This window comes from Lipotes vexillifer, unplaced genomic scaffold, assembly GCF_000442215.2.
Source record: "Lipotes vexillifer unplaced genomic scaffold, Lipotes_vexillifer_v1.1 scaffold1691, whole genome shotgun sequence".
In the NCBI taxonomy this organism is placed as follows: domain Eukaryota; kingdom Metazoa; phylum Chordata; class Mammalia; order Artiodactyla; family Lipotidae; genus Lipotes; species Lipotes vexillifer.
In genome coordinates this window covers 2,137,138-2,159,563 of record NW_006789046.1, presented here as the reverse complement: position 1 = coordinate 2,159,563, position 22,426 = coordinate 2,137,138, and the positions used below count along the sequence as shown (strand labels likewise).

General features: G+C 55.1%; 1 protein-coding gene across 1 annotated transcript in view; it reads right to left on the bottom strand.

The window, feature by feature from the left end:
• The window catches only part of CBX4 (chromobox 4), a 21,520-nt gene extending 5,956 nt beyond the window's left edge, over nucleotides 1–15,564 (bottom strand). Inside the window, exons 1-6 of the mRNA XM_007462388.1 lie at nucleotides 15,503–15,564; nucleotides 4,587–4,834; nucleotides 3,682–3,976; nucleotides 2,578–2,645; nucleotides 1,942–2,310; nucleotides 820–995 (exon numbers count right to left, since the gene is read on the bottom strand). Coding sequence (XP_007462450.1) covers nucleotides 820–995; nucleotides 1,942–2,310; nucleotides 2,578–2,645; nucleotides 3,682–3,976; nucleotides 4,587–4,834; nucleotides 15,503–15,564 — 1,218 coding nt within the window. The remainder of the gene's footprint in view (nucleotides 1–819; nucleotides 996–1,941; nucleotides 2,311–2,577; nucleotides 2,646–3,681; nucleotides 3,977–4,586; nucleotides 4,835–15,502) is intronic.
• Nucleotides 15,565–22,426: the final 6,862 nt, after the last annotated feature.

The window sequence follows — 22,426 nt, the reverse complement described above, 5'->3', positions numbered from 1 at the left end:
GGGCCGGAGAGGTGTGTCGGCGGCGGGCCTAGGCGGGGTGGAGAGCTTGACGGTGCCGCGAGGGTCTGGCTGCGACCCCTCGCCTGCGGCCTACCGCCTCGGCCGGCTCCCTCGCCTCTCATTCTCAGCGTGCACTGCCCAGGGACCCCTGCCGGGGGCCACGGAAGCATCCACTGCAGTTTCCATTTGCACCGAATTGCGTCATGTGCAGACTCACAGGGGGTCGCCGGCAGGGGGCGGAATCGGAGCAGGGGCAGCTCGCGCCCCCACTCTCTGTGTCCCGCCGCCCCGCCCCGCCCCGCCCCGCGAGGCTTAGGGCATTTAGGAAGGCGAGGAATAGGAAGAGAAAGGATAGGGAGGAGAGAGACGACTGGGTGCAGAGGACCGCCAGGGAGAGCGCGGAGAGGAGAAAGGGGATAGAGGAGCAGCCAGCTTGGGGCCCTAGGGCTCAAGAACCTTACCAGAGGGTTCTCCGATCCCACCCCGGAACCTGCGAGGCTCCTAGTTTACCCTCAGCCCTCTCCTTGTTGGGGCGAGGGCGGGATGTCCAGTTTCCAGCAGCAACCCCCCGCCCCCAGCCCGCGGCCAACACGGCGGGAGGCAGGGAAGACAAAGAGGGGGCGAAGGGAATGTCCAGGTCGGCTTGGGGGCCCGAGAGGACTTCGTGGGGTCCCGGGAAGGGCTTCGAAAGAGGGAGCAGGGAGGGTCAAGAAAAGGTTGAAGCTGAGCAGGGCACAGCGGGGCCGCACGATAGGGAGGTGAATGGAATGGCCGAGGAGCCAAGCACTCGTCACGAATTCGCGCTCCCTGCTCCCTGACCGGCAGCGGCAGCCGAGCCGAGGCCCTCCCGACGCGGCCGGAGAAGCCGCCGAGTGTGAAGTTTAGCACCTCCGGCGGCGAGACGGCGCGTTCCGGCGTGCAGCTCCAGCGTCCGGCTGGGGGAGCTGCTGCGCCCCACGCGGCCTCCGAGGGCGCCGCCCGCGGGGCTGCGATCTCTGTGGGGCCGGAGTGAGGAGGGGGCAGGGCGGCCCAAGTGGCAGGGGCAGGGGCGCGCCTGCCCGGGGGTGTGTCCGGGCCCCCAGCTCCGGGCCCTTGAAGGACCGGGAGCAGGAAGCTTGCGCAATCCCTTGGCTGAGGGTCCATGGAAGAAAGAAAAGGAGCAAAAGCCGAGCGAGAGTGGAACGAGCGGGGGGGTGGGGGTGGGCAAAGAGCCATCCGGGTCTCCGCTCCCGCCCTGACACACGTCCCGGAATGCTGGGTGGGGACTGCGCGGGGCTCGAGAAAGCGGGGGCGGGGCGAGGTGGGGAAGCGAACCCCCAAAGCATGCGTTGGGCTCATTTTCTCCCGGGAATCCGGGAGAAGCCTGGAGACGGTCTGGTGTTTAAGGACGAACACGTTGACTCCACCATTTCACCACCACCTCGCAGCTCCCGCGGCTCGGCGGCTTCTGCTGCCCTGGCGGCTGCGGCTCAAGACGGCCCGCGTGGCTCCTCCCCGGAGGGGTCCTGGGGGTGGGGATCGTTTTCTGGCTGCCCCAGAGAGGGGCTCGGTCTGCAGCGACTACCCTCTGACAAGCTTGAGGCGCAAACCCAAGATTCCCCCGAGAAGGTGTTGGGGGGACGCGCCGGCCTGGGTGGGGGCGACGCCTGCTTGTAGTCCTGGGGTAGGGGGCTCTCTGGGTGTACAGAAGCTGAGGGAGGCGAATTCTTTGGGAGGGGGACACAGGAAAAGGTTTTCCTCCCCCTGCTGTGTTTTGGGCTTTTTCCTGACGCTCGTGTCCCGGGAGAGGAGCTCTCGTGTGAGACAACTTGACCGTAGAAGGGGAAGGCTCCCCGAGATTGGCGGGGTAAGCGCTGTCAGCGCGACAGCCACCCTTCCAAACTGAGCCTACCAACTGCCAGGCCGTCGGCGCTGTCGGTCTGTCTGGAGGTCTGCAGCGACCTTGTCCTGGACAGTCCCTTCGTCCGGGGAGGGTCTTAGCTTCCCGACACTCCGCCCGCCCCCTCGCTAGAAAATCCCCTGGAAAATCTTTTTCCAAGGGGTGTTTCCGAGGCTTCTCCGGGCAGGGGGGTGCCGAGGGAGGGCGAGCGGCCGCTGCAGCCTCCGCGCCGCCAGGGGCGTCGGACTCCGCAGGCCGCTGTTCGGCTCGCTCCGCCCGCGCCCCTCCGGGGCCCGCGCTCCGGATCTCGGGGGCCACGCTATAGAACCCGGTGCCCCGACGGCGGGTTTGCGCAGGAGCCGGGCGGCCTGCTGCTGAGCTGGGGAGGAAGGGTGGATCCCGCCGGCCAATACGGCGGATCTTTTCTGGAGCTGCCGGTATGGCTGTGCGAGCAGCCACAGGCTCCCCAAGACTTCGGGAGGGGACGCCCAGAAGCTCCAAAGAAGCCCCGAGAGTCCCCGGCCGCCCCCGCTCCCAGCCTTTCTGTGGAAAGTGACCAAAATACACAAGCATCTGCCGAACCCGGGAGCTCGCGTGGTTATTTACTTTGTCCTGGTGGTGGGTGGGCCGATGTGGAGAGAGGCCGACTCCCAGAGCCCTCGCCCCATCTCGAAGCCTGACCCTAGACCACCCCTCACCTGCCAGCGGGTGCGGGGAGGAGCTCAGGTCCGCGGGATTGGATGCAAGGAGAAGGCAAAGACAGAATCTGAGGGGTGGGGAACGATGAGCGCCCTGGAAGCTCCCCCGATGCGCCCCGCGAGCCCCTCCTGGGAAATCTCCCGTGGGGCCTCCCCTACCATCCCACCCTCTGTCTTGGCCCCCTCGAGGGAGTCGCAGGCGAGTGGAGCTCTAAATTCGGGATTCCCAGAGCCTTCAGCGGGGCCCCTGCCTCCGACCCGGGATACCCCAAGCCTCACGGGGAACCCCGGAGAAGTGTTGCCGGTCTGCGCTTTTGACTCTGCCCCCTTCCAGCCGGGGGCAGATCGCGCCCCTCGGTTCCGCCGAGGGGCAGAATTCTCCTGGGTGCCACCTCAGGCTGGGGCCCCTAGGGGCCCTCAAGGGCCCCAAGAGAGGAGCGATGCTATCTTGACAAGCCGCAGGCTCCCGCCCTGAGTACCGAGGGCCGAAAGAGTGGACCCTGGAGAAGCCGGGAAATTTTTAACGGCCCTACATCCGAGGATGGTCACTGACAGTTCAGGGCTCCAAGGGGCCTGACCCGTGCCAACCCGGGGAAGCAAACGGCTTCTTAAAGAAACTCGCTCTCTGAATGGACGATCTCTGCCAGGAGATGCCATCACCCGCCCACGGAGCCCAGGTCTGGGCTCTGCCCGGAAGGAGCCGCCTGTGACTTCCCCAGCCAGTCCCCGGCTGAGAAAACTCTCTAGTTAGTGTGACTTTTTAGGCCCCCAGAGGTGGATTTTATGTAGCTGAGGGAGAATTTACTAGCAACGACTACAAAATCTGCCCAGGCTTTGACAAGAGCTCATTTCTCTCCTCTGTTCTTAGTAGGGGAACTTGTCTTTGACTTTAGCTCTGGCGTATGTAACTTTGCATTTTAGCGCTGGCTTTGGGGCAGCTGACCTTGTGGGACTGTGCGGGGGGTGGGCGGTGAGTAGAGTGGGGAGGCTGTGTGGGAGTCCGGAATGCTGCCCCATGCACCTTCTAGGAGGGATGGCTTTGTCCCTAAGGGCTCCGCTCCGCCCTCTGCGTCCCCACCCCCAAGTTTCTGTTCTTAGTCGCACCGCCCGCGAAGGTCGGCTTTCATTTGGGTGGTGAAGCCCCTAACGCCCCCGCGTCCCTCCTCAGAGAGCAGCTGGGGGCCGGAGCTGGGGCTCCAGGTGGGAGGGCCCGGTTGGGCGCGCGGGGCGGGGAACGGGTCCGGCGCGCCGCGAGGTCGTGGCCCCTTGGGGCAAGCCTTGGGGCCACACTGGCCGCCGCAGGGTCGCGCCTGCGGCACGCGGTGGTCGCGGGCGCCGAAGCGGGACGCGTCGTTTTCTACGACGTCGGCTGGTCCACCCCTTCCCAGCGTCAGGGCAGCTTCTCAGGTTCTCCGGAAGAACCCCACCCAGCCCCCGTCTCATTCTCGGTCGCAGGGCTCCGGCCCGCCTGGAGATATGCGCCCACAGGATCCATATTTCAAATATGATCTTTGCTGTTGCTTCCACCGCCTGCCGCCGCCGCCGCGCACTCACAACGGCCTCTGCGTGCTGTGTTTTTCATTTGGGTTTCGTTTGCCCAAGGTCTCCCCGCGGATCTCCTGTGCCTACGAGGTTCACCCCATTCACACCCGCCCCTGCATTTTGCTCTCGGGTGCTTCCGTTGCGCCCCCCTGCCTTCTCTATGCGGGGCCCATAGAGAAGGCAGATTTCTTTCTTTCCTTTTTCCAACCAAGAGCTGCTGCAGCAAACCCGGGGATAAAATAAAAATCGCCAGGAGGACCCCGAAGTAGTAGTCAGCCGAAGCGCGACTGCTACCCCCCCTCCCCCCAGCCCAATGCGCTCCCCCTCCCCGCCTTGCGGCGCGCCGAGGGTTAAGCGTGCGCGGGAGTGGGTAGTTGGCAACGCAGGAAAAGCGGGGGTGGGGTGCCGAGCGTCGGCGGGCCGGGGAAGCTGGGCTCGCTCTCCTCCCCCTCCTCGCCCCCGCCAACCCCGGCGTGGCGAGGCCCGAGCGATAGGAAGGGCCCGGTGCGTCTCCGCCTTCCCCGCTGGCCGGCAGCCGAGACCGGCCGCGGCCCGGAACCGCGAGGACGCTGCTTCGAGGCCGCGTCCTGCGTAGCCCGGGCGGGGGAGGGGGCGGTGGCTCCGGAGCCGCTGCCGCGCGTCGCCAGCCAGCCGATCGATCCCCAGGGGCGGGAGCGCGGCGAGCTCCGCTGGACACCTGGGGCGGCGGTTATCCCTGCAGGATCAAAGGGAGAACGGAGGGGGTGCTCAGGGATCCGGTGACCGTGGGATGGCGGCCGGGAGGGCCCAGCCAGAGTACAGCTCGGCCTGTGCTTCAGGGGCCGAGGGCTGGGGACGGGTGGTAAAGCCTGGGGTACCCTCTAATCCCATGTTGTCTGCATCGGGGCCGCCTTTGGCCACTTCCGGAGCTGAGTCTGGCAGCCCTGAAACTTCGTCCCTCCATGTCCAGGTCCCCGTCCCCACCCCACCCCCACTCCCGATGACGAGGTCGTCGGACGTGGTCACCTAGTCCATCCCCCTCGCCCCGCCCTCCTGAATCCTGATAGAAATGGGTGGGTGTCCCCTCGACCCCACCTCCAGAAAGATCCCCCAGGTTTGCCCAAGAAGTCTTCCTCCACAGCTTCTTCCGGAGGATAGTTTCCTGTGATTGTCCCTGAGGACCCCCAAGGGATCCCCTTCGGTTCCCAGGGGCCCCGGCCGCTGCCTCACCTGCCTGCTCCAGGTGCCGGGGCGGGGCCGGGGCAGTGGCGCTGAGGAGCCTGCACTCTCTACGCCCTCCCCTAGGGGGCGGGCTCCCCTCGGGCTGGCAGGCAGCTGGGGCCTGCCAGAGCTGGCCGCCCTCTGCGCCCCCGGGAGTGGGAAGGAGATGTGCACGTGGGGCAAAGTGGGGGAATCTCACTGCTGTGGGGGGTGCACAGAGGAGCCCCGCGCGCGCTGCCTCTAACTCACCCCTCCCCCTCACTCCGGCTGCGAGGCTGCCTTTCTAGCCAGAAACAACCAGCCCCAGAGAGACTTGGAGCGTTAGGAGCCCACCCTGCACACTCAGGACTGAACACAACCCAATGGCCAGGGCCATTGTTTCCCAAACCGGCCCCTTGCTCAGTGCCCTTTCATTCCCAGAGAGAAGTCGGCAGGAGCATATATACATTTTTTAATTTGAGGTTTTTAAAGGAAATCTCAGGTCAAGAGCATCACAAAACCCCTGTTCTGTTATCAAAGGGCCAATAAGAAGTAAACTGATATTACAGTGCATATTTCCCCAGAGAGCCAGGGGGATTTATGTAGGAATTGGGGGGCAGGGGGGATAGAGCAGAAACTCCACCATGAACTCTCTTCCCTAAACTGAGCTTCACTAAAAAAAAAAGTTGGCTTGGCCAACAAATGCCACATCTTAAAAATGCCCTAACACTTCCCTGTAAGGGATGCTCCCCTGGGTTGCTGACTGGGAAGGAGAATAAAACCCCAAGAGATACCCCAGGCAGGGGGGGAGGGACCCCAAGTCCTCTCCTCTAATGGAGACAATACCCTTGAGAAAGGCAGGAGGTGGGTTGGAATGTGTCAAAATTATTTATAATCACTAAAGTCCCAAATAAAGTTCAGTATTTCATTTTTTCTGGGCTTAGACAGACGGATGGCAGAAGGAATATGGTGAGTGTAGCTGTAGGAATGTGGGATTGATGAAGGGCATGAGTGGGCCCACACAAGCCAGCCAGCTGCATGCTTCTGAGCAGGGCCACTTCTCCATCAGACTGGGAAGGCTCCGTGCCAGGGCCCACAATACTTTTAGGGGTCCATGAAAATGTTCTAGTTTCTTTTTGTTGTTGTTTTAAAATTCTGGTAAAATATACATAACATAAAATTTACCATTTTAACCATTTTAAGTGTTCTGTGGCATTAAGTACATTCACATTGCTATGTAGCCATCACCCCCATCCATCTCCAGAATTTTTCATCTTCCCACACTGGAACTCTACCCATTAACCAATAACTCCCCATTCTCTCCCCCCAGCCCCTGGCAATCACCATTCTACTTTCTGTCTCTATGAATTTGACTAGTCTAAGTTCTTTATATAAGTAGAATCATCCAGTATTTGTTCTTTTGTGTCTGGCTTATTTCACTTAACATAATGTCTTCAAGTTTCATCCATGTTGTAGCATGTGTCAGAATTTCCTCCTTTTTTAAGGCTGAATTATATTCTACTGTATGTATATCTAATTTCTTTTAAAATCAGAAGAAAAAACCCTTAAGTTCAAAGAAAATGTTTTAATGTAGACTATTAACGTGTTCATCTTTATATCAAGGCAGTTATAACCTATAATTTTTAACACTTTTTTTTTTTTTTATGGAGAAAGGGGCCCACAAAGGCAAAAGTGCCCAGGGCCCTTAGAATGTGGTCCTGCTTTGGGGAGAACTTTCAAGAATGGCACCTCTGGGGAGACTTGGTGAACAGGAACCACCAGCTTTCTCTGTGGATGGATTGAGGAGCATCAGTTGTTGGCCTGGGGCTGGTGGCACTGGGGGTCCAGAACATTCACCTGCATGTGTGCCCCACTGTCTATAGGCATCATTGGGCCACTTCTCCTCACTTTGGAGTGCAGGTTTCTGTCTGATGCTACTGAAATAAAAAACATGTAAAAGTAATAGGGAACACCAGGAAATAAAAGCACAAGGCCTGTCTTTCTTTCCTTCTTTGATTTAAAGAGTTCAGCTCTTCAGGGCTCAGAACCAGCTCTGGCTCTACGGATTCCTTCCGGATGTCCGTCTGGCCTGTGTCAGCGAGTTGATTGCCTGTGATTTGACAGTAATGATCATAATGGGGTGAGTTTGTATTCTTTGACTGATTCAGATCGAAAGGTTCAGAAACGGGCTTGTGCCTCCCACTCCCACCCCCTTGCTTGAAATTGATGTTTTTCTTTAAGTCCAAAGAAATAGCAGAGTCTCATGGAAGAAGATCCATATAGAGAAAGCGTCCTTTCCTTTTTAAACCTATTAGGGATTATAGGTTTCTTTTTCAGCCTGGAGACCAAGAACAAATGCCATGGAGGCCGAGAAATATTGCACAGGACAAGAGAAATGTTGCCACAGAAGCCTCTGTGGACGAGAGGTATTTCTCAGAATTTTTTTTTTTTTTTTTTTTGGCTGCATTGGTTCTTCGTTGCTGCGTGCGGGTTTTCTCTAGTTGTGGCGAGTGGGGGCTACTCTTCGTTATGGTGCTCGGGCTTCTCCCTGCGGTGGCTTCTCTTGTTGCGGAGCACAGGCTCTATGCATGCAGGCTTTAGTAGTTGTGGCGTGCGGGCTCAGTAGTTGTGGCTTGCAGGCTCTAGAGCGCAGGCTCGGTAGTTGTGGCGCACAGGCTAGTTGCTCCGCAGCATGTGGGATCTTCCTGGACCAGGGCTCGAACCTGTGTCCCCTGCATTGGCAGGCAGATTCTTAACCACTGCACCACCAGGGAAATCCTCTCAGAATTTTGAAAACCAACTACAGCTATTCTGTGCATGGAGCTAACTGGGGATTACTCCCTCCCACACACTCTGCTGATGTGACTGCTTCATATCCCTCTCAGTTGCCCACCGCTGGCAGAGATACCTTCCTGTTTATACTGAGCCTACCTTCTTTCTCCAAATAGGCGCAGCCAGACAGACAGACACAAATGCTGTGGGTATCAAAGCGATTAAACCAAGGATAACTCGCCCCCTGGTCACTTCCCACTCGTTTCTCAGCCTGACTCCTTGCTGACTGGCTTTTGCACGTCATGCAGGAATGACAAAGAAGCCCTGGGCTCCTCAGTGGGACCTGTGTGTGTCCTCAGTGGGACCTGTGTGTGTCCTGGAGGACAGGTCCCAGCTCTGGAGCAGCTCTGGTTTTCAGAAAGGCCAGGCCGGTATCTGTGCAGTCTGCAGAGCTGGTGCTTGCTGTTTCTCAGATGCATCGATTATGCTGTTTTCACGGTGCTCATAGAGGCCTGGTTATTTGCGCTGTACACCAGCGATTCCCCCCTAAATTCAGACCCTCCAACCCCACTGAGGAGTGACCATACCTGCCACTTCACGGTTCCTAAGTCTACGTTCTAGAGAAGAGCAGGGTTAAGGTAGAGTGTTTGCCTCTGTCACCTCAACCCCAGGGAGCCAAGGCTTTTTTGTCAGTTTCCCGGGATGGGGTGAAAGGCATAAAGGAGGAGGTCCCCATGCAAAGTGGAAGTGGGACTGCTGGCTGGACGCAAGGAGTGTCCCCCATCATCTGCTTATATCCTGGACCAGTGCTCGGCCCAGCCCCTTGTCTCTGGGTCCTGCACCAGCTGGGAGGGGAGGGAGGTGTATCTTTAAGACCAAAGACAGGCAGTGAGGGAGAGGTGCTTATGGAAGAGCAGGCTCCAGGTTGCCAAGGTGAATCTGTCGATAGTGTATTGAACAGGCCTGTCCAGTGGCTGGAATTGTTTTTGTCAAAACAGCCATCCTCTGGCCCTGCTCGCAGGGCCCGGAGCACTGCAGACAGGATCCCAACTGGAGAGGAATCTCCTGGGACAGAAAGCCCACCAGTGCCTCCCCCTCCTGAGGACACATTAGTCAGGAAACCTGGGTTTCTTTCCTCCTGCATGGATGACCTGGAGCGGCACAAAGCACGCCAGCGCTCTGGACCTGCTGCCCGTCACCAGGCACTTCCGGTGGGCTGTTTGTCCACTTTGCAGGGCAAAAAGAAAATGCAGGGCCCCTCATTTAAAAATTATGAACAAATTTAAGATGGAGCATGAAGCCAGCATGGGGCACCCCTGAGTATGGGGCCCACGCTGTGAGGTTGGCCCTGTGCCCACCCACACCAGCTCACTGTCCAATCTCTGCTGGTGTTCCACAAATGCTGTGCTCCTTCCCAGTCTCTCGGGCTCCAAGCTCATCAGACCAGCTCACTCCAATAGTCAGACCCTGAAAGGAGGCCAGCTGTCCTGGTCAGCCGTCATCTCTGTTTGGAGAGACTCTCATTGTGGCCCCTGTGGTCAGGTGTCCAGCTCTGGCCACGGTGGCCAGGCTCACACAGCAGGGAGAGTGTTAGGAGCGGGTGGGTGAAAGGCAGGTGTTTGGAGTGTGGCCTCGTTAGTCCACAAGCCCGCTAAAACCCTTCCAGTTGTCGTGTTTACACCCTTGGCCACCCTCAGCCCTAACACCTGATGAAACGTCTCTACTCCTCCCCGTCTGCCCCACGAGCCACCCAGTCGGAAGTGTTGAGATTCCAGGGGTTCTGGCTCAAGGGGCCTGCAGACATGGCCAGATAGGGCTGTTGGGTTAAGGAGGAACCGGGGCAAGGTGACACCTGCTGGCAGTCCTTCCGCCGTGAGGAGGAAGGAGCACAGAGTGATCAGAAGCAGACCCAGCCCGGCTCCTCTTGGCATCTGCCCCTGCTACCTGAGTGACTCCAGGCCTCAGATTCTTTATCTGCAAAAAGAAGACCTCAGCTCAGCATCCCTGCAAAGGCTGCCAAGGCCCCATGAGACCTGCCTCTGTCACCTTCTGCCTTCCTCTCCTCCCACTCTCCACTTTGCATATGCTCTGCTCCAGCCACAAGGACCCCTCTGATCCTTGAACACTCCAGGCACACTGCTGCCTTAGGGCCTTTGCACTGGCTGTGGCCACAGCCTGGAACTTTCTTCCTCAGATAGCTGCATGGTTCTCTTCTTTTCCTTCAAGTCTTCACTTAAATGTCATTTTTTCAATGTGTTGCTCCTGACCACCCATGACTAGGCCCCCTGCCTGCATCACCTTGCCAGTCTCCCTTTTTTCTGTAGCACTACCTTCACCCTCTGACCATATCCTCTGTGTACTGGTGGTGCACCTTCTCTCTCTCCCCTGCTGGAATGTAAGTCCACAAGGGCAGGGTCTTGCTCAGCAACTTTCTCTGATATGTCCCCAGCATCTGTGCCTGGCACGTAGTAGACTCCCAGTAAGCACCTGTGAAGTGACTGTTGAATAAATAGGATTTTTTTCCCCAGGAACAAGATGCTGTCACCAGCGGTGTGCTGGAGCTGGCTCACACTACTCTCAAGAGCCAAGGCCTTAATTTTCATAAATTTTGTGAGCCAGTTGTTAAACACGGGTGTTATTAAAAATTAAACTATTTAAATTTATAAGGAAATAAATTATATTAAGAACACAGGTGGGGGCTTCCATGGTGGCACAATAGCTAAGAATCCACCTACCAATGCAGGGGACATGGGTTCGAGTCCTGGTCCGGGAAGATCCCACATGCCCTGGAGCAACTAAGCCCGTGCGCCACAACTGCTGAGCCTGCGCTCTAGAGCCTGTGCTCTGCAACAAGAGAAGCCACCGCAATGAGAGTCTGCGCACCGCAAGGAGAGAGTAGCGCCCGCTCGCCGCAATTAAGAGAGAGCCCGCGTGCAGCAAAGAAGACCCAACACAGCCAAAAATAAATAAATAAAAAGAATACAGGTAATAAATGCTTAAAACTCGTTTCTTCCTAATGATTTCACTCCATTTGATGCTTACCATGTTCTTGGGGTGATTCACTTCTATTGTACCTGATGGTGGAAATGTTGGACAATGGTGGCTGCTGTGCCTCTTGTCCCAATTCCTTGTTCAGTGACTTCCTGCTGGCAGCTTGAAATCGGCCATGGTGGGAGTATTCACACCACAGAAATTGGTAAACACTGCAAATCACGTCTTGCTTAACTGTTTTGTTGATTGTCTAGACTTAAGAAAGTGATGGAAAAAAATGTTAATGATGCAGATTAAGTTTAAAAGTGTGTGCTGTTTGCAGCCATTACAAAAAATTGAGGAAATACCTTCTGATATTAAAAGACTCTTATATCTGATTCAGTGAAGAAGTCTCACATCATTATGAACCAGTGACGTTTGACTTTGTTGTTTCACTTTCATTTTACTGGTTGGCTTCAATGGCAACTAACAATCATATCCGAACTACACTCATTCATCAATGGCAAGCATAGGTTGGCCACTGATCAAAGAGTTTGGCAAAAAAAAAATCAATGACAGCATTCTGTGAATCAACTGGTTATACAGAGTTTACAGTAAAGAAGATTGTATATTTTATTATAATTTGTAAATTCTATGATACACATCTTTTATATCAGTAAAATTATATGCCACCTGACCTCCACTCCCCTGGGTGCTACTGCTAAACATTTATCAGCACCTCACACAGAGACCAGCCCAGAGGAGGCATTTAGATTATTGTAAATAAATGAAATATATTTAGTAAAATGGGGCTGAGGGGACTAATTCAACTCTGTATGTAGCCCTAAAGAAGGCCAGGAGATGGGAGGGGAAACCCAGGCCTGGGACAGGCGATGGTGAGAGCTGGGGTCTTGGGATGCCACGAGAGGACCCTGTGTGGGCGTGGGGGCACAAGGAGACCCCTGTGGAGTGTAATGAAGGAAGGCCTGTGGATGGTGAACCAAGGCCTTTCAGGACAGCACCCCTGTAGCTTCTCCTCCCAGGACAAGATGCTCCCTCTTGTAGGCTGCACAGGATGCCAGACCCCCTAAGTCATTGTCCTAAAGGCAGATGGCCCCAGGCCCCCAGACAAAGGCCCTGTTATCCTCAGGATTGCCCCCATGCTGCTCTCTCTGTCCTCCAAGCTTGTTAGGGGACCTTGTGTCCTAGGACTGATCAGGTTCCCATTCCCGGCCTCTTTATCTGCTAAACCCAAGGAGGGGCTGGTCCAACTTCAACCCTGACCCTCCTCTTGCTGGTGGGAAAGAATTATCCTTTTGTTTTGTTTTATAAGTATGTTTGCATAAAGTATGCTTCAGATTGGTGGGAGGGTCAGAGAAGGCCTCAGAGAACAAGTCACATGTGAATTATGACTTGTATGTTGAGAAGGAGACACAGCCATGTAAAGATGGGGTGTGGGGTGCAGGTTGTTCCTGGGAGAGGGGGCAGCAGGTACAAAGGCCCTGAGACAGGCACAGACTGGGAGTGTTTGAGGACCAGAAGGAAGGCAGGACACGGGGACACTGCGGGCTGGGGGATCAGGGTGGGGGAGCAGATTGGAGAACGATGAAGCCTGTTTGCCTTAGTGGCTGTCATGAGGAGTTTGGACTTGATTCTAATTGTATGGAAGTCCTTTGGAGGTTTTAAGCAGGGAAGCGGGGGGAACTATTATGTGCCGGCAGATAACCAGGTCAGGCCTAGACCCTGGGGACACAAGGCAAGTTTGCAGGCCTTGAGAAATAGCTGCAGGATTAGCGTTCCTGGAGGCCCATTCTCCACCTGGTCACCTTTTAAGAAGCGTCTCAGAACTACCATCTCTCTCCCTTGTAAGCAGCATGGATTTGAAGACTCAAATGCCAAAAATAGAGGGTAGGGCTAGAGGCACAGTCTCCAGGAGCCAGGCTGCATAGGTCTGCATGGGGGTGGGGTATTTACTCCCCTTGTGACCTTGAGCAACTGATTCATCGTCCTGTGCCTGTTTCCCCATCCTGAAAAGGAGGCTAATGATAAAACAGTTGGTAGTCATGGAGGTTAGCTGGATCAATAGGCAGAGCTTTGCACAGCACCTGCCAGGCGGAAGGCACAAGTGTAGCTATTATTGTTATTTTTATTGTTTTTATGATTGCTGTCAAGACAGGGAGGAACCCAGGCAACCAAGCCCGGGTCAGAACCCCAGCTCAGGACAAGGAAGCCTGGGGCCATGGAAGCTGATTACGTTGACTGGTAGGTGGGTGAGGCCAAAGCTGCACAGCTCGCTGCTCTCCACAGAAGCAGATGTTATGAGCTCCAGAAGCCTCACATTCAGGGCCCATGGAGCCCCTGGAACCCCCGGGTCCTCAGGGCTTGGGGGCCCTCAGTCCCCGCTGGTCTCGATGGGCAACCCGGGTACAGGCAGGAGGCTTTTGTTCTCAGTGCGGGTTGACCCCTTAACTGGATCTGTGTGGCCCTAGGAAGTCCTCTGTGCAGGGAAACAAGCTGTCTTGGCCCAGTGGGCAGAGGCACAGCCGAGCTGGGACTCTGTCGCAGGTGTGGAGGGTGGGCTCTCTGAGAATCGGAGTCAAGATCCCGGCCTCTGTGTCGTCTATTTTGGGTCTTCGGATCACTGCGTGTGAAGAGCATCTTTGAACACCAAGCCCAGGGCCAGCCTTGGACACTTGGGGGTAGCTTGCGTGGCTCAGCTGGGCAGGGCTGGGCTAATGCCCCCCCCACCCCTGGCTGGAAGAGCAAAGGAAGGGGCTGGGAGGCCACGAGAGGGGGACCAGGGGGTCACCCACCTCCAGGGGAGCCACTTGCTGGCTTGTGTGTGGGACTGGGGTCCCACTGGGTTATGTGCCTGCGATGGCAGCATGTCAGGACTGTGCCAGGCAGCTCATTTTGAGAGGTGGCGTCCTATCCCCCACTCACAGACGAGGACGGTTCTAACTGGTTATGCAGCGGCAGCGGGGCTGGGGCTCTGTCCACGGTGGCCCCGCCCCAGCAGGAAGCTGTGCTCCAAGGGCCTTTTCCATTTCCTGGTCATGACCAGGCCCTGGGTCTTCACACCTGGTGACCAGCCTTCAGGAGGTCCTGGGGTTGTGGTGAGGATTGCAGTGAATTAAACGGACACAAGTCTCCATTAACACAGAGTTTATCATTTTAGAAGGTGGACCCGGGAGGGGTAGTGGGACCTGAGGACTGGCCGAAGGTAGCTCTGGTGACTTGGGCCCACCAAGTGTTGGGCTGGGTGCCTGGTGAACACACTCTTACCTTATCTACGTGACGTGGTCACTATTACCCTCAGCTCTGTGGGGAAACTGAGGCAAAGAGAGTGGAATGATATGCAAGAGAGGTGAGTATGCTTTGCACATGGGATGGACGTGAACTTGTGGTGGGGGGCAAGGAACGGGTGAATAGCAGCTCCCCCTTCCAGATATGTCGACCTGACACCTCAGAATATGGTTTTCTTTGGAATAGGAGTCTTTGGAGTTGTAATTAAGGCAAGGATCCTGAGGTGAGATCATTCTGGATTAGAGTGAAATACAAGAAGTCTCTTAGAAGAGACTGAAAAGGAGAAGATACACAAAGACGTTCTCCTTACGTCTGGGGAAGAAGCCACGTGATGACAGAGCCACAAGCCAAGGTATGCCTGTGACTGCCGGAAGCTGGAGAAAGTGAGGAGTGGTCCCCCCCAGACCTTCAGGCAGAGCACAGCCCTGCCCACACCTTGAATTTTGACTCTGGTGTCTAGAGCTGTGAGAGAATAAACTGCTTAAAAGCCCCCCAGTTTGGGGTGGAGACAGGATTTGAGCCTGGGGTGTCTGCCACAGAGCCTCGTTTCTCCATCACCCTGCTGCCCAGGCTGGATCCTGGCATGAGTGTCCCTTGTCCTTTTCTCTTTGGTAGAGAGACAAGGGCCACTAGTCTGTCTGAGCACCTGCTGTGGGCCGGGTGCTGGGGAACATCTTCTCACTCAGTTGTCATGCCCAGACTGTCAGCTCCTTTATTATCCATTTTACAGGAGGGGGCCCTGGTCTGTCCCTGAAAATGTGAGGGGACTTGCAGAGGAGGGGCTCTGAACCTGAGAGCTGTCCTTTGCTTCTGCCAAAATTCCCCCGAATGGGCAAGATATGATGAGTGTCACAAAGTAGACAGCATGATGCTGTTACAACCCCATAGTTCCCCCCTAAACACACGTGCCCAGAGAAAGGTCTGGAAAGGTATAACTCTTGGGGTTGTTCTCAGTCCTTCCCTTCCCACTGGCTCCTGCCCTGGGTCCCACTCTCATCTCCAAATGTCTGGGTTATGGGAAGTGCTGTAGCTCTGGCCTCTCTGCTTCTTTTCTTCCCTCCCAAACATACCTCAAATTCCCATTTCATTACTCATTCTTGCCTGAATTGCCCCATTCCTCTCACTGGCGCACCAGAGGCTTTCTCCTAGCACCCACCTGCTGTCCAGCCCTTCCTCTTCAGCCCCATCTGTCACCCTGCTCTCCTTGGGGGAGCCCATCGCAGATGGGCAGTCTTCCCTCACTTCCTTTCAGGTCCTGGCCTGCTGATGCCTTGCTCCTTCCCTTTTGGGGCAAGCAGAGAGGGGACAAACATTTACCAAGCACTCCCGTAACTCCCTTAATGCCAGGCCTGGCGTGAGACCCTTCACTCACATGCTGGCCCCTCCTGAAAGCCCTGATGTTTAATCATATCCCCATTTCATAGATGAGAAAACTGAGGCTCAGATGCTGACTAAATGGCTTCACACGGCTTCTATGTGCCAGAGTTGGGATTGCAAACACTCATCCAAGTCTGTGCTCCTGATGGGTGCCTACCGTGTACTAGGCAGTCAGACACAATACTGCCACTGGGACGCCTGCTCTGCAAACTGCCCCCTCCCCAAGATGGGGCCATGCAGACCCTGTGCTCTCTCTGTTGGCCCTCACATCTGTAGCTCTGTGTTGACACTTCAGCACATGGTGTGGGACGGTGACGTAACACTTTCATGTCTGTGCACACCCAGGCCTTATCTCCCTGCTCGACTATAAATTTGGGGCTGGTGGGACATGCCTGCATTTCCTCAGCATCTCCTGTGTCCCTAGCAGGCACTCAGGCACGCATGTGGCAATTCATTTTGAAGGAATGCACACCACGTGAAGTAAACTGTGACGTTGACCTCTAGGACGGAATTTCAGGCCCAAATGCCTTTACAGGGCATCGTGGTACTGGGTGTTGAGAACCTTACGAAACTCCTCATTTCTGGTCCCCCCAGCGGGCAGGGTAGGACTGGAGGAGCCCACACTCAGCGTCACTCAGCAGGTAGCCAGGCTGGGAACCGAAGGCTGGCTTTTCTGTGAGAGTCAGGAGGGCCACTGGACTTTTCTATTTATCGCGAGGGTCTAGGGCAGCGCTGTTCAACAGAAATGTCATAGGAGCCACGTCTGTAATTTTAAGTTTTCTGGTGGTCATGTGAAAAAAGTAAGAGACAGGTAAAATTTATTTTAATAAGGTATTTTTTTAGCCCAGTATATCCAAAATATTATTTCAACATGCGGTCAGCACAAAAGTTATTAATGAAATATTTGACCTTACATCCGTTGCTGTTCTCAGTCTGGGAAATTGGGCGTGTTTTTTGCAGTTTGAATGCCTCTCCACTGGCACTCGCTCAAAGGCCACATGTGGCTTGTGGCCCCATACTGGACAGTGAGCTTGGGGCTGGATGTGGTAACTCCCAAATGCCAGCTGAGCAAACCTGTTTGAGCCTTATGATTTGTCCCTGGTTTATGTCCCTCTAGACCCTATGGGCCTGAGGCAGCACCAGTGGCTGGACCCAGTGTCAAGGGTCGTGTGGTCATTTGTGTCAGTGTGGTCAGGCCTGGCATCAGGCTTGGTGAGTGGGCTTCCTCTGGACCAAAGCAAGTGCCGACCAAGAGTGCTATGAGGAATCGAAAAAGAAATGATACAAATGAACTTATTTACAAAACAGAAACAGACTCACAGACTTAGAGAATGAACTTACAGTTACCCGGGCGGGGGGAGAGTGGGGGGAAGGGACAGTTAGGGAGTTTGGGATTGACATGTACACCCTGCTATATTTAAAATGGATAACTGGGGCTTCCCTGGTGGCGCAGTGGTTAAGAATTCACCTGCCAATGCAGGGGACACGGGTTTGAGCCCTGGTCTGGGAAGATCCCACATGCCACGGAGCAACTAAGCCCGTGCGCCACAACTACTGAGCCTGCGCTCTAGAGCCCGTGCTCTTCAACAAGAGAAGCCACTGCAATGAGAAGCCCGTGCACTGCAACGGAGAGTAGCCCCCACTCACTGCAACTAGAGAAAGCTGTGCGCAGCGACGAAGACACAACGCAGCCAAAAATAAATAAATAAAATAAATAAATTTATTGAAAAAATAATAATAAATAAATAGATCCTTAAAAAAATAAAAATAAAAAAAATAAAATGGATAACCAACAAGGACCTACTGTATAGCACAGGAAACTCTGCTCAAAGTTATGTGGAAAACTGGAGGGGTGGGGAGTTTGGGGGAGAATGGATACATGTATACATATGGCTGAGTCTGTGCACATGAAACTATCACAACACTGTTAATCGGCTATACTCCAATATAAAATAAAAAGTTTAAAAAAAGAGTGTTGCCTCCAGCCCACCTCCCCCTGGAGGCCCACCCAGGTTGATTTAGAAAATGAGATCAGAGTCAGGGTGGATGGTGGCCTTTGCAGACACCTGTGGGGCTGGACGTTCACATCAATAATGTGTCCCCTGCACACCTGGCTCACTCCAAAGCCTTCCTCCCAGGACACAGCAGTTTTTCAATGGCCTACGAGGCTGGCTGGCAGGGTGGCAGGGGACAGTTGGAGCTTGGGTTTCTTTGGGGAAGGGTTTCTTCTTCCTGGGTGCTGGTCTGAGCTTCTGTTACAGGCAGGAAGCTGCTGATGTCTGTGGCACAGGGTGCACCTCCGAGGTGTCTGTGGGATGCTGCCTGGAGCGGACCCAAGAGGGGCCGTGAGCATCTGCTTATCATTTAAGTGGATGCTGTTTGCTGGCAGCTGAAGGTAATTATGGGGCTGTGTCCTTGAGGATGGTTCTGCGCATGTGTCTCCTGAAGGGATTGTGGCCGTCAGCTGCTCAGCGAGCTGTGAATCTCTGGGGCTCTGGGCAGTGCCTCCATTCGCTGCATCGGGATGCCTGGGATAAAAATGCCAAATCTGTTTGAGATGGAGACATTTCCCCTTCTCAGGGCTGGTGCCATCAGTAGGTGGTCCTGGTGGCACTGACCTCTGGCCTCCAGTTACAGACTTTGCCCCCCAGGATGTCTGTCCCCAGCAGCCTCTGTCTGTCCTCATCCCTTAGGCCTCTCTCCATGGTTTCTCTATCCTCTGTCCTCCTCTCTGCCTTCTACTCATGAGCTCCGGTCTCCTCTGATTCTTTCCACTCTCTCCCTTTTCAGGTACTCTTCTGGCTGTGCCTGTGTGCCTCATTCAGGTCCTCCTATTTTGTTGCCAGGGCAGTCACAGTACTGCATTTAATAGTGTCCTCCCACCCCTCCACCAATTTCATTTCTATCTGGAACTTCAGAATGGGAACTTGTTTGGAAAGAGGGTCTTTGCAAATGCAATCAACTTAAAATGAGGTTGTTAGGGTGGGTCCTAACCCACTATGACTGGTTTCCTTAAACGAAGAGGGAAATTTGGACACAGAGACACAGATATACTGGGGAGAAAGCCACACGAAGACAGAGATAGATATTGGAGTGATGCATTTAGAAGTCAAGGACGCCAATGTTTGCTGGTAGCCACCAGAAGCTGAAAGAGGCAGGAAGGGTCCTCCCCTAGACCTTCAGAGGGAGCCTGGCCCTGCTGACACCTTGATTTTGCACTTCTGGCCCCCAGAACTGTGAGAGAAGCTGGACTCCAGTGAGTGGTCCTTTGTTACAGCAGTCCCAGGACACTCACCCAGGCCTTTTTGCTGGGCTGGACCCCAGAACAATAGGAGAATCCCTCTGGCCAACCCTACTCTCGGTCTGCTAGGCTCCAATCCTCAGCAGGCTGTCCCTCACATCCAGCTCTGTCTGCAGAAGCCCTGAGCTAACACGCATTTTCAGGGATAATCACTTCAGAAATCCAAAGGATTTCTTTCAGCTCACCAGACGCTGACCACAGCCAAGCCGCAACCCCACACTTGACAAGTGATGCAATTAATGCCTTGACAGTGTTTTCGGGAGATTAACTGGGAGCAGAGGGTGGGGTGGTTATTGCAACAGTGTGGACTAAAGCCGTCCCTGCCTGAACCAGGTGATGGTGTGGGTAGAGGTAACAGACCTTGGGAACAATACTGGCAGAATGGGGCAACACCGGCAGAGCAGGGAGGTCACCAAGAAGGCACGTGGTCTTGTGTAGGTGGAGCTGAAGTGACCGGGTAGCCAGTAGTAGCCAGCGAGGAGGGCTGTGTGGCGGGATGGTTAGGAACCTTCTGGGCCAGAGTCTTGGCTCTGCCCCGACCACGGGTGGGATCCCTGACTCCAGGCTCCTTTTCTGTGAAATAGATGGGATGGGACCCACCTCCCAGGGATCTGGGAGAGTGAGAAATGGGAGGCTGGTAAGCCCTTAGAGCGCTGTATTGCTGCTCTGTGCTACTGTCAGAATTACCGAACGGGTTGAAGCTCTAGACTGGGTCACTCTGCAAAAAGCAAGGAAAGAAGAGAAGCTGATGGCTGCTGTCTGGCACGGTGGGGGGGCTGTTGGAGGTTGGGCAGTCGGCGTAGAGATGGACTCAGGTCAGGCAGGACGGGTCCGACGCACATACGTGCGCACACACACACACACACACACACACGTGCATACAGGCTGCAAGCTCGGCCACTGACCACGTCAGGGCAGGCTGTCAGTTAAGAGAAGGTGAAGGGGGCTTCCCTGGTGGCGCAGTGGTTAAGAATCCTCCTGCCAATGCAGGGGACACAGGTTCGAGCCCTAGTCCGGGAAGATCCCACATGCCGTGGAGCAGCTAAGCCCGTGCGCCACGACTACTGAGCCTGCGCTCTAGAGGCTGCGAGCCACAACTACAGAAGCCCATGCGCCTAGAGCCCGTGCTCCGCAACAAGAGAAGCCACTGCAATGAGAAGCCCTCGCACCGCAACAAAGAGTAGCCCCCTCTCGCCGCAACTAGAGAAAGGCTGCACACGGCAAAAATAAGGCCAACACAGCCAAAAATAAATAAAGAAAAAATAAAATAAAGAAAAAAGGGAGAGAGAGAGAAGGTGAAGGAAGGGCTGCGGCTGGAGGGGCCAGCAGGGGCCAAACAAAGGTATGTGTGTTTCATGGTGGGAGAGAGGGTGGGGGTAGGAGTGGAAGAAGCCTTGATGATCAGGGGAAGGGGGTGCTGAGAGTACGGGTGGGGTCCACCTGGGAGATGAGGAGGGTGGCCAATCCAGAGGCTGGTGGGAAGGGGAGAGGATGAGGCCAGACGTTCTAGAGCGCCGGGAGGGGAGGGTGTGGAGGGGAGGCGCTCTCCCTGGCAGTGGTCTTCTCAGAAAAGCTGGAGACAAGGTCATCTGCGGGGTGTCTCGGGGAAGATGGGGTTGTAGTCAGGGTCACCAGGAGATTAAGGGGAGAATGGCTGCTCAGCAGGGGAGCTGGGCTGCGCTGGAATCTATACACACTACACTGCCCACGCAAAGGCCTGCAACCTCCAGACCTAGTGGATGAGGGAGGTCCTGGAACAATGGCCTGGCCTGGCTAGAGTCCAAGGGGCCAAGAGCCTGGGAGTCACTGGGTCGGGCTGGAAGGGACCCTGTTCCCCGTCTGCTCTCCTTGCCTGTTTGGGACCCAGGCTGCTGACAGAGGGATCAGACTGACCTCCGAGGGGAGTGCAGGTAGCACTGTATACATGTGTGTGTTTACACGAGGAGGTGCCTGGAGGGATGGTCGCCCCTTGTCATCACTTCTGGGCAGTGGTGTCTAGTGATTTTTATTTTCCTCTTTTGCACTATTGAATTTAGTTTACAACCACTATGCACTGTTTTTTCCGAAAACAATAAAGCAATTTAAGACATCCCCCAAGGACCCATCATTTGGGTTGAGCTGGAAGGTGGGCCTTCCTGCTTGTGCTGATTATTACATATTCTGTTCCCTGCGAGGGACACTCTGGAGCCTCCCAGGTCCTTGTGTACAAGTGAACTTGGAAGAGGGGTCAGTCAGCATCACCCTGGAAACAACACTCCTGCCCCCAAGCGCTTCCCAGCTGAAAATGCCCTCTCCTTGAGAAATGGGTGTCCCGGGGGAACTCCGTACCCTCTCTGCACACCCTCTAGCCTGCCTGGCTCTGCAGCCACGAGGCCTCGGGATCTCATTCCTTCTCGCTCCTCCGAGGACTTTGCCCTTTGCTCTCTTGTCTGCATCACCACTCCTCCCAGTAGAAGGATTTCTGTTCACAAGCTAAGCCGCTCTGAGAGTCTCCTCCTGTCACCCCACAACCTTCTCTAGCTGACACCCTTTTCCTCTGCTTCCTCCAATTTCTGATTCAATTCATCTCCAGTGGGGTCTGGGCTTTGGGATTTGATAAAGGCTCCTCAGGTGATCCTCACATGCAGTCAGGGTGCAGACCCACCAAGCTCACAGCCTCCTAGAAATTTCGCCCATCCTAATCGCCTAAGTTAATGACACGCCGATAAATGTTTAATAATCAATTCTGGGCGATGAGGACAAAACCCCCAATTTATATCATTTGCCAATTCCTGTGATGTAAATATTCCCACGTGGCCAATTTCAAGCTACCATCATGAAGTTTACCAGCCAGCAAATTCCCCAAAATTTAACCTATGGGGTGGTATCTCCCCGTGGCCTGGCTTTACTCTGAGCTGACTCACCCTGCCCTCTGGATCCTGGTTTGCTGATGGATGGAAATCAGGCAAGATCACACAGCAAATGGATTATAGAGGCAGCAGCAGGCACAGGTGCTCTGAGCAGCAGCCCAGGGCCACCACCCTCACCTCCTGAAGGGCATTTCCTAGGCTGGTAGATGGTCAATTCTGTCTCTCAGTCCAGTTGTCGCCCAAGCCTCCTTCTCCAAACCTTCTGTGCAGGATGTGCAGCTGGCACTCAGCAGCCATTCTGCCACCTTCCACTGTCTCAGAGAGGAGGGCAAAAGGTTGCCTTCCCAAGGCTTCTTCACCACTCAGTTTGGCCAGTCAGATGCATTCTTGGGGATTTGGAAATGGGAAGCGATGGAAAGGCCACACTTCTGCTTTTTTTCTTGGCATGTTTGGTGGTGAATGTGCTGGGCAGCATTCCGGGGGCTGGTCACCAGCCCTGGGAGTGTTGAGAGGCAGGGTGAGGCTGCCTAGTTTTTGGCTAGTGTGGGTTCAG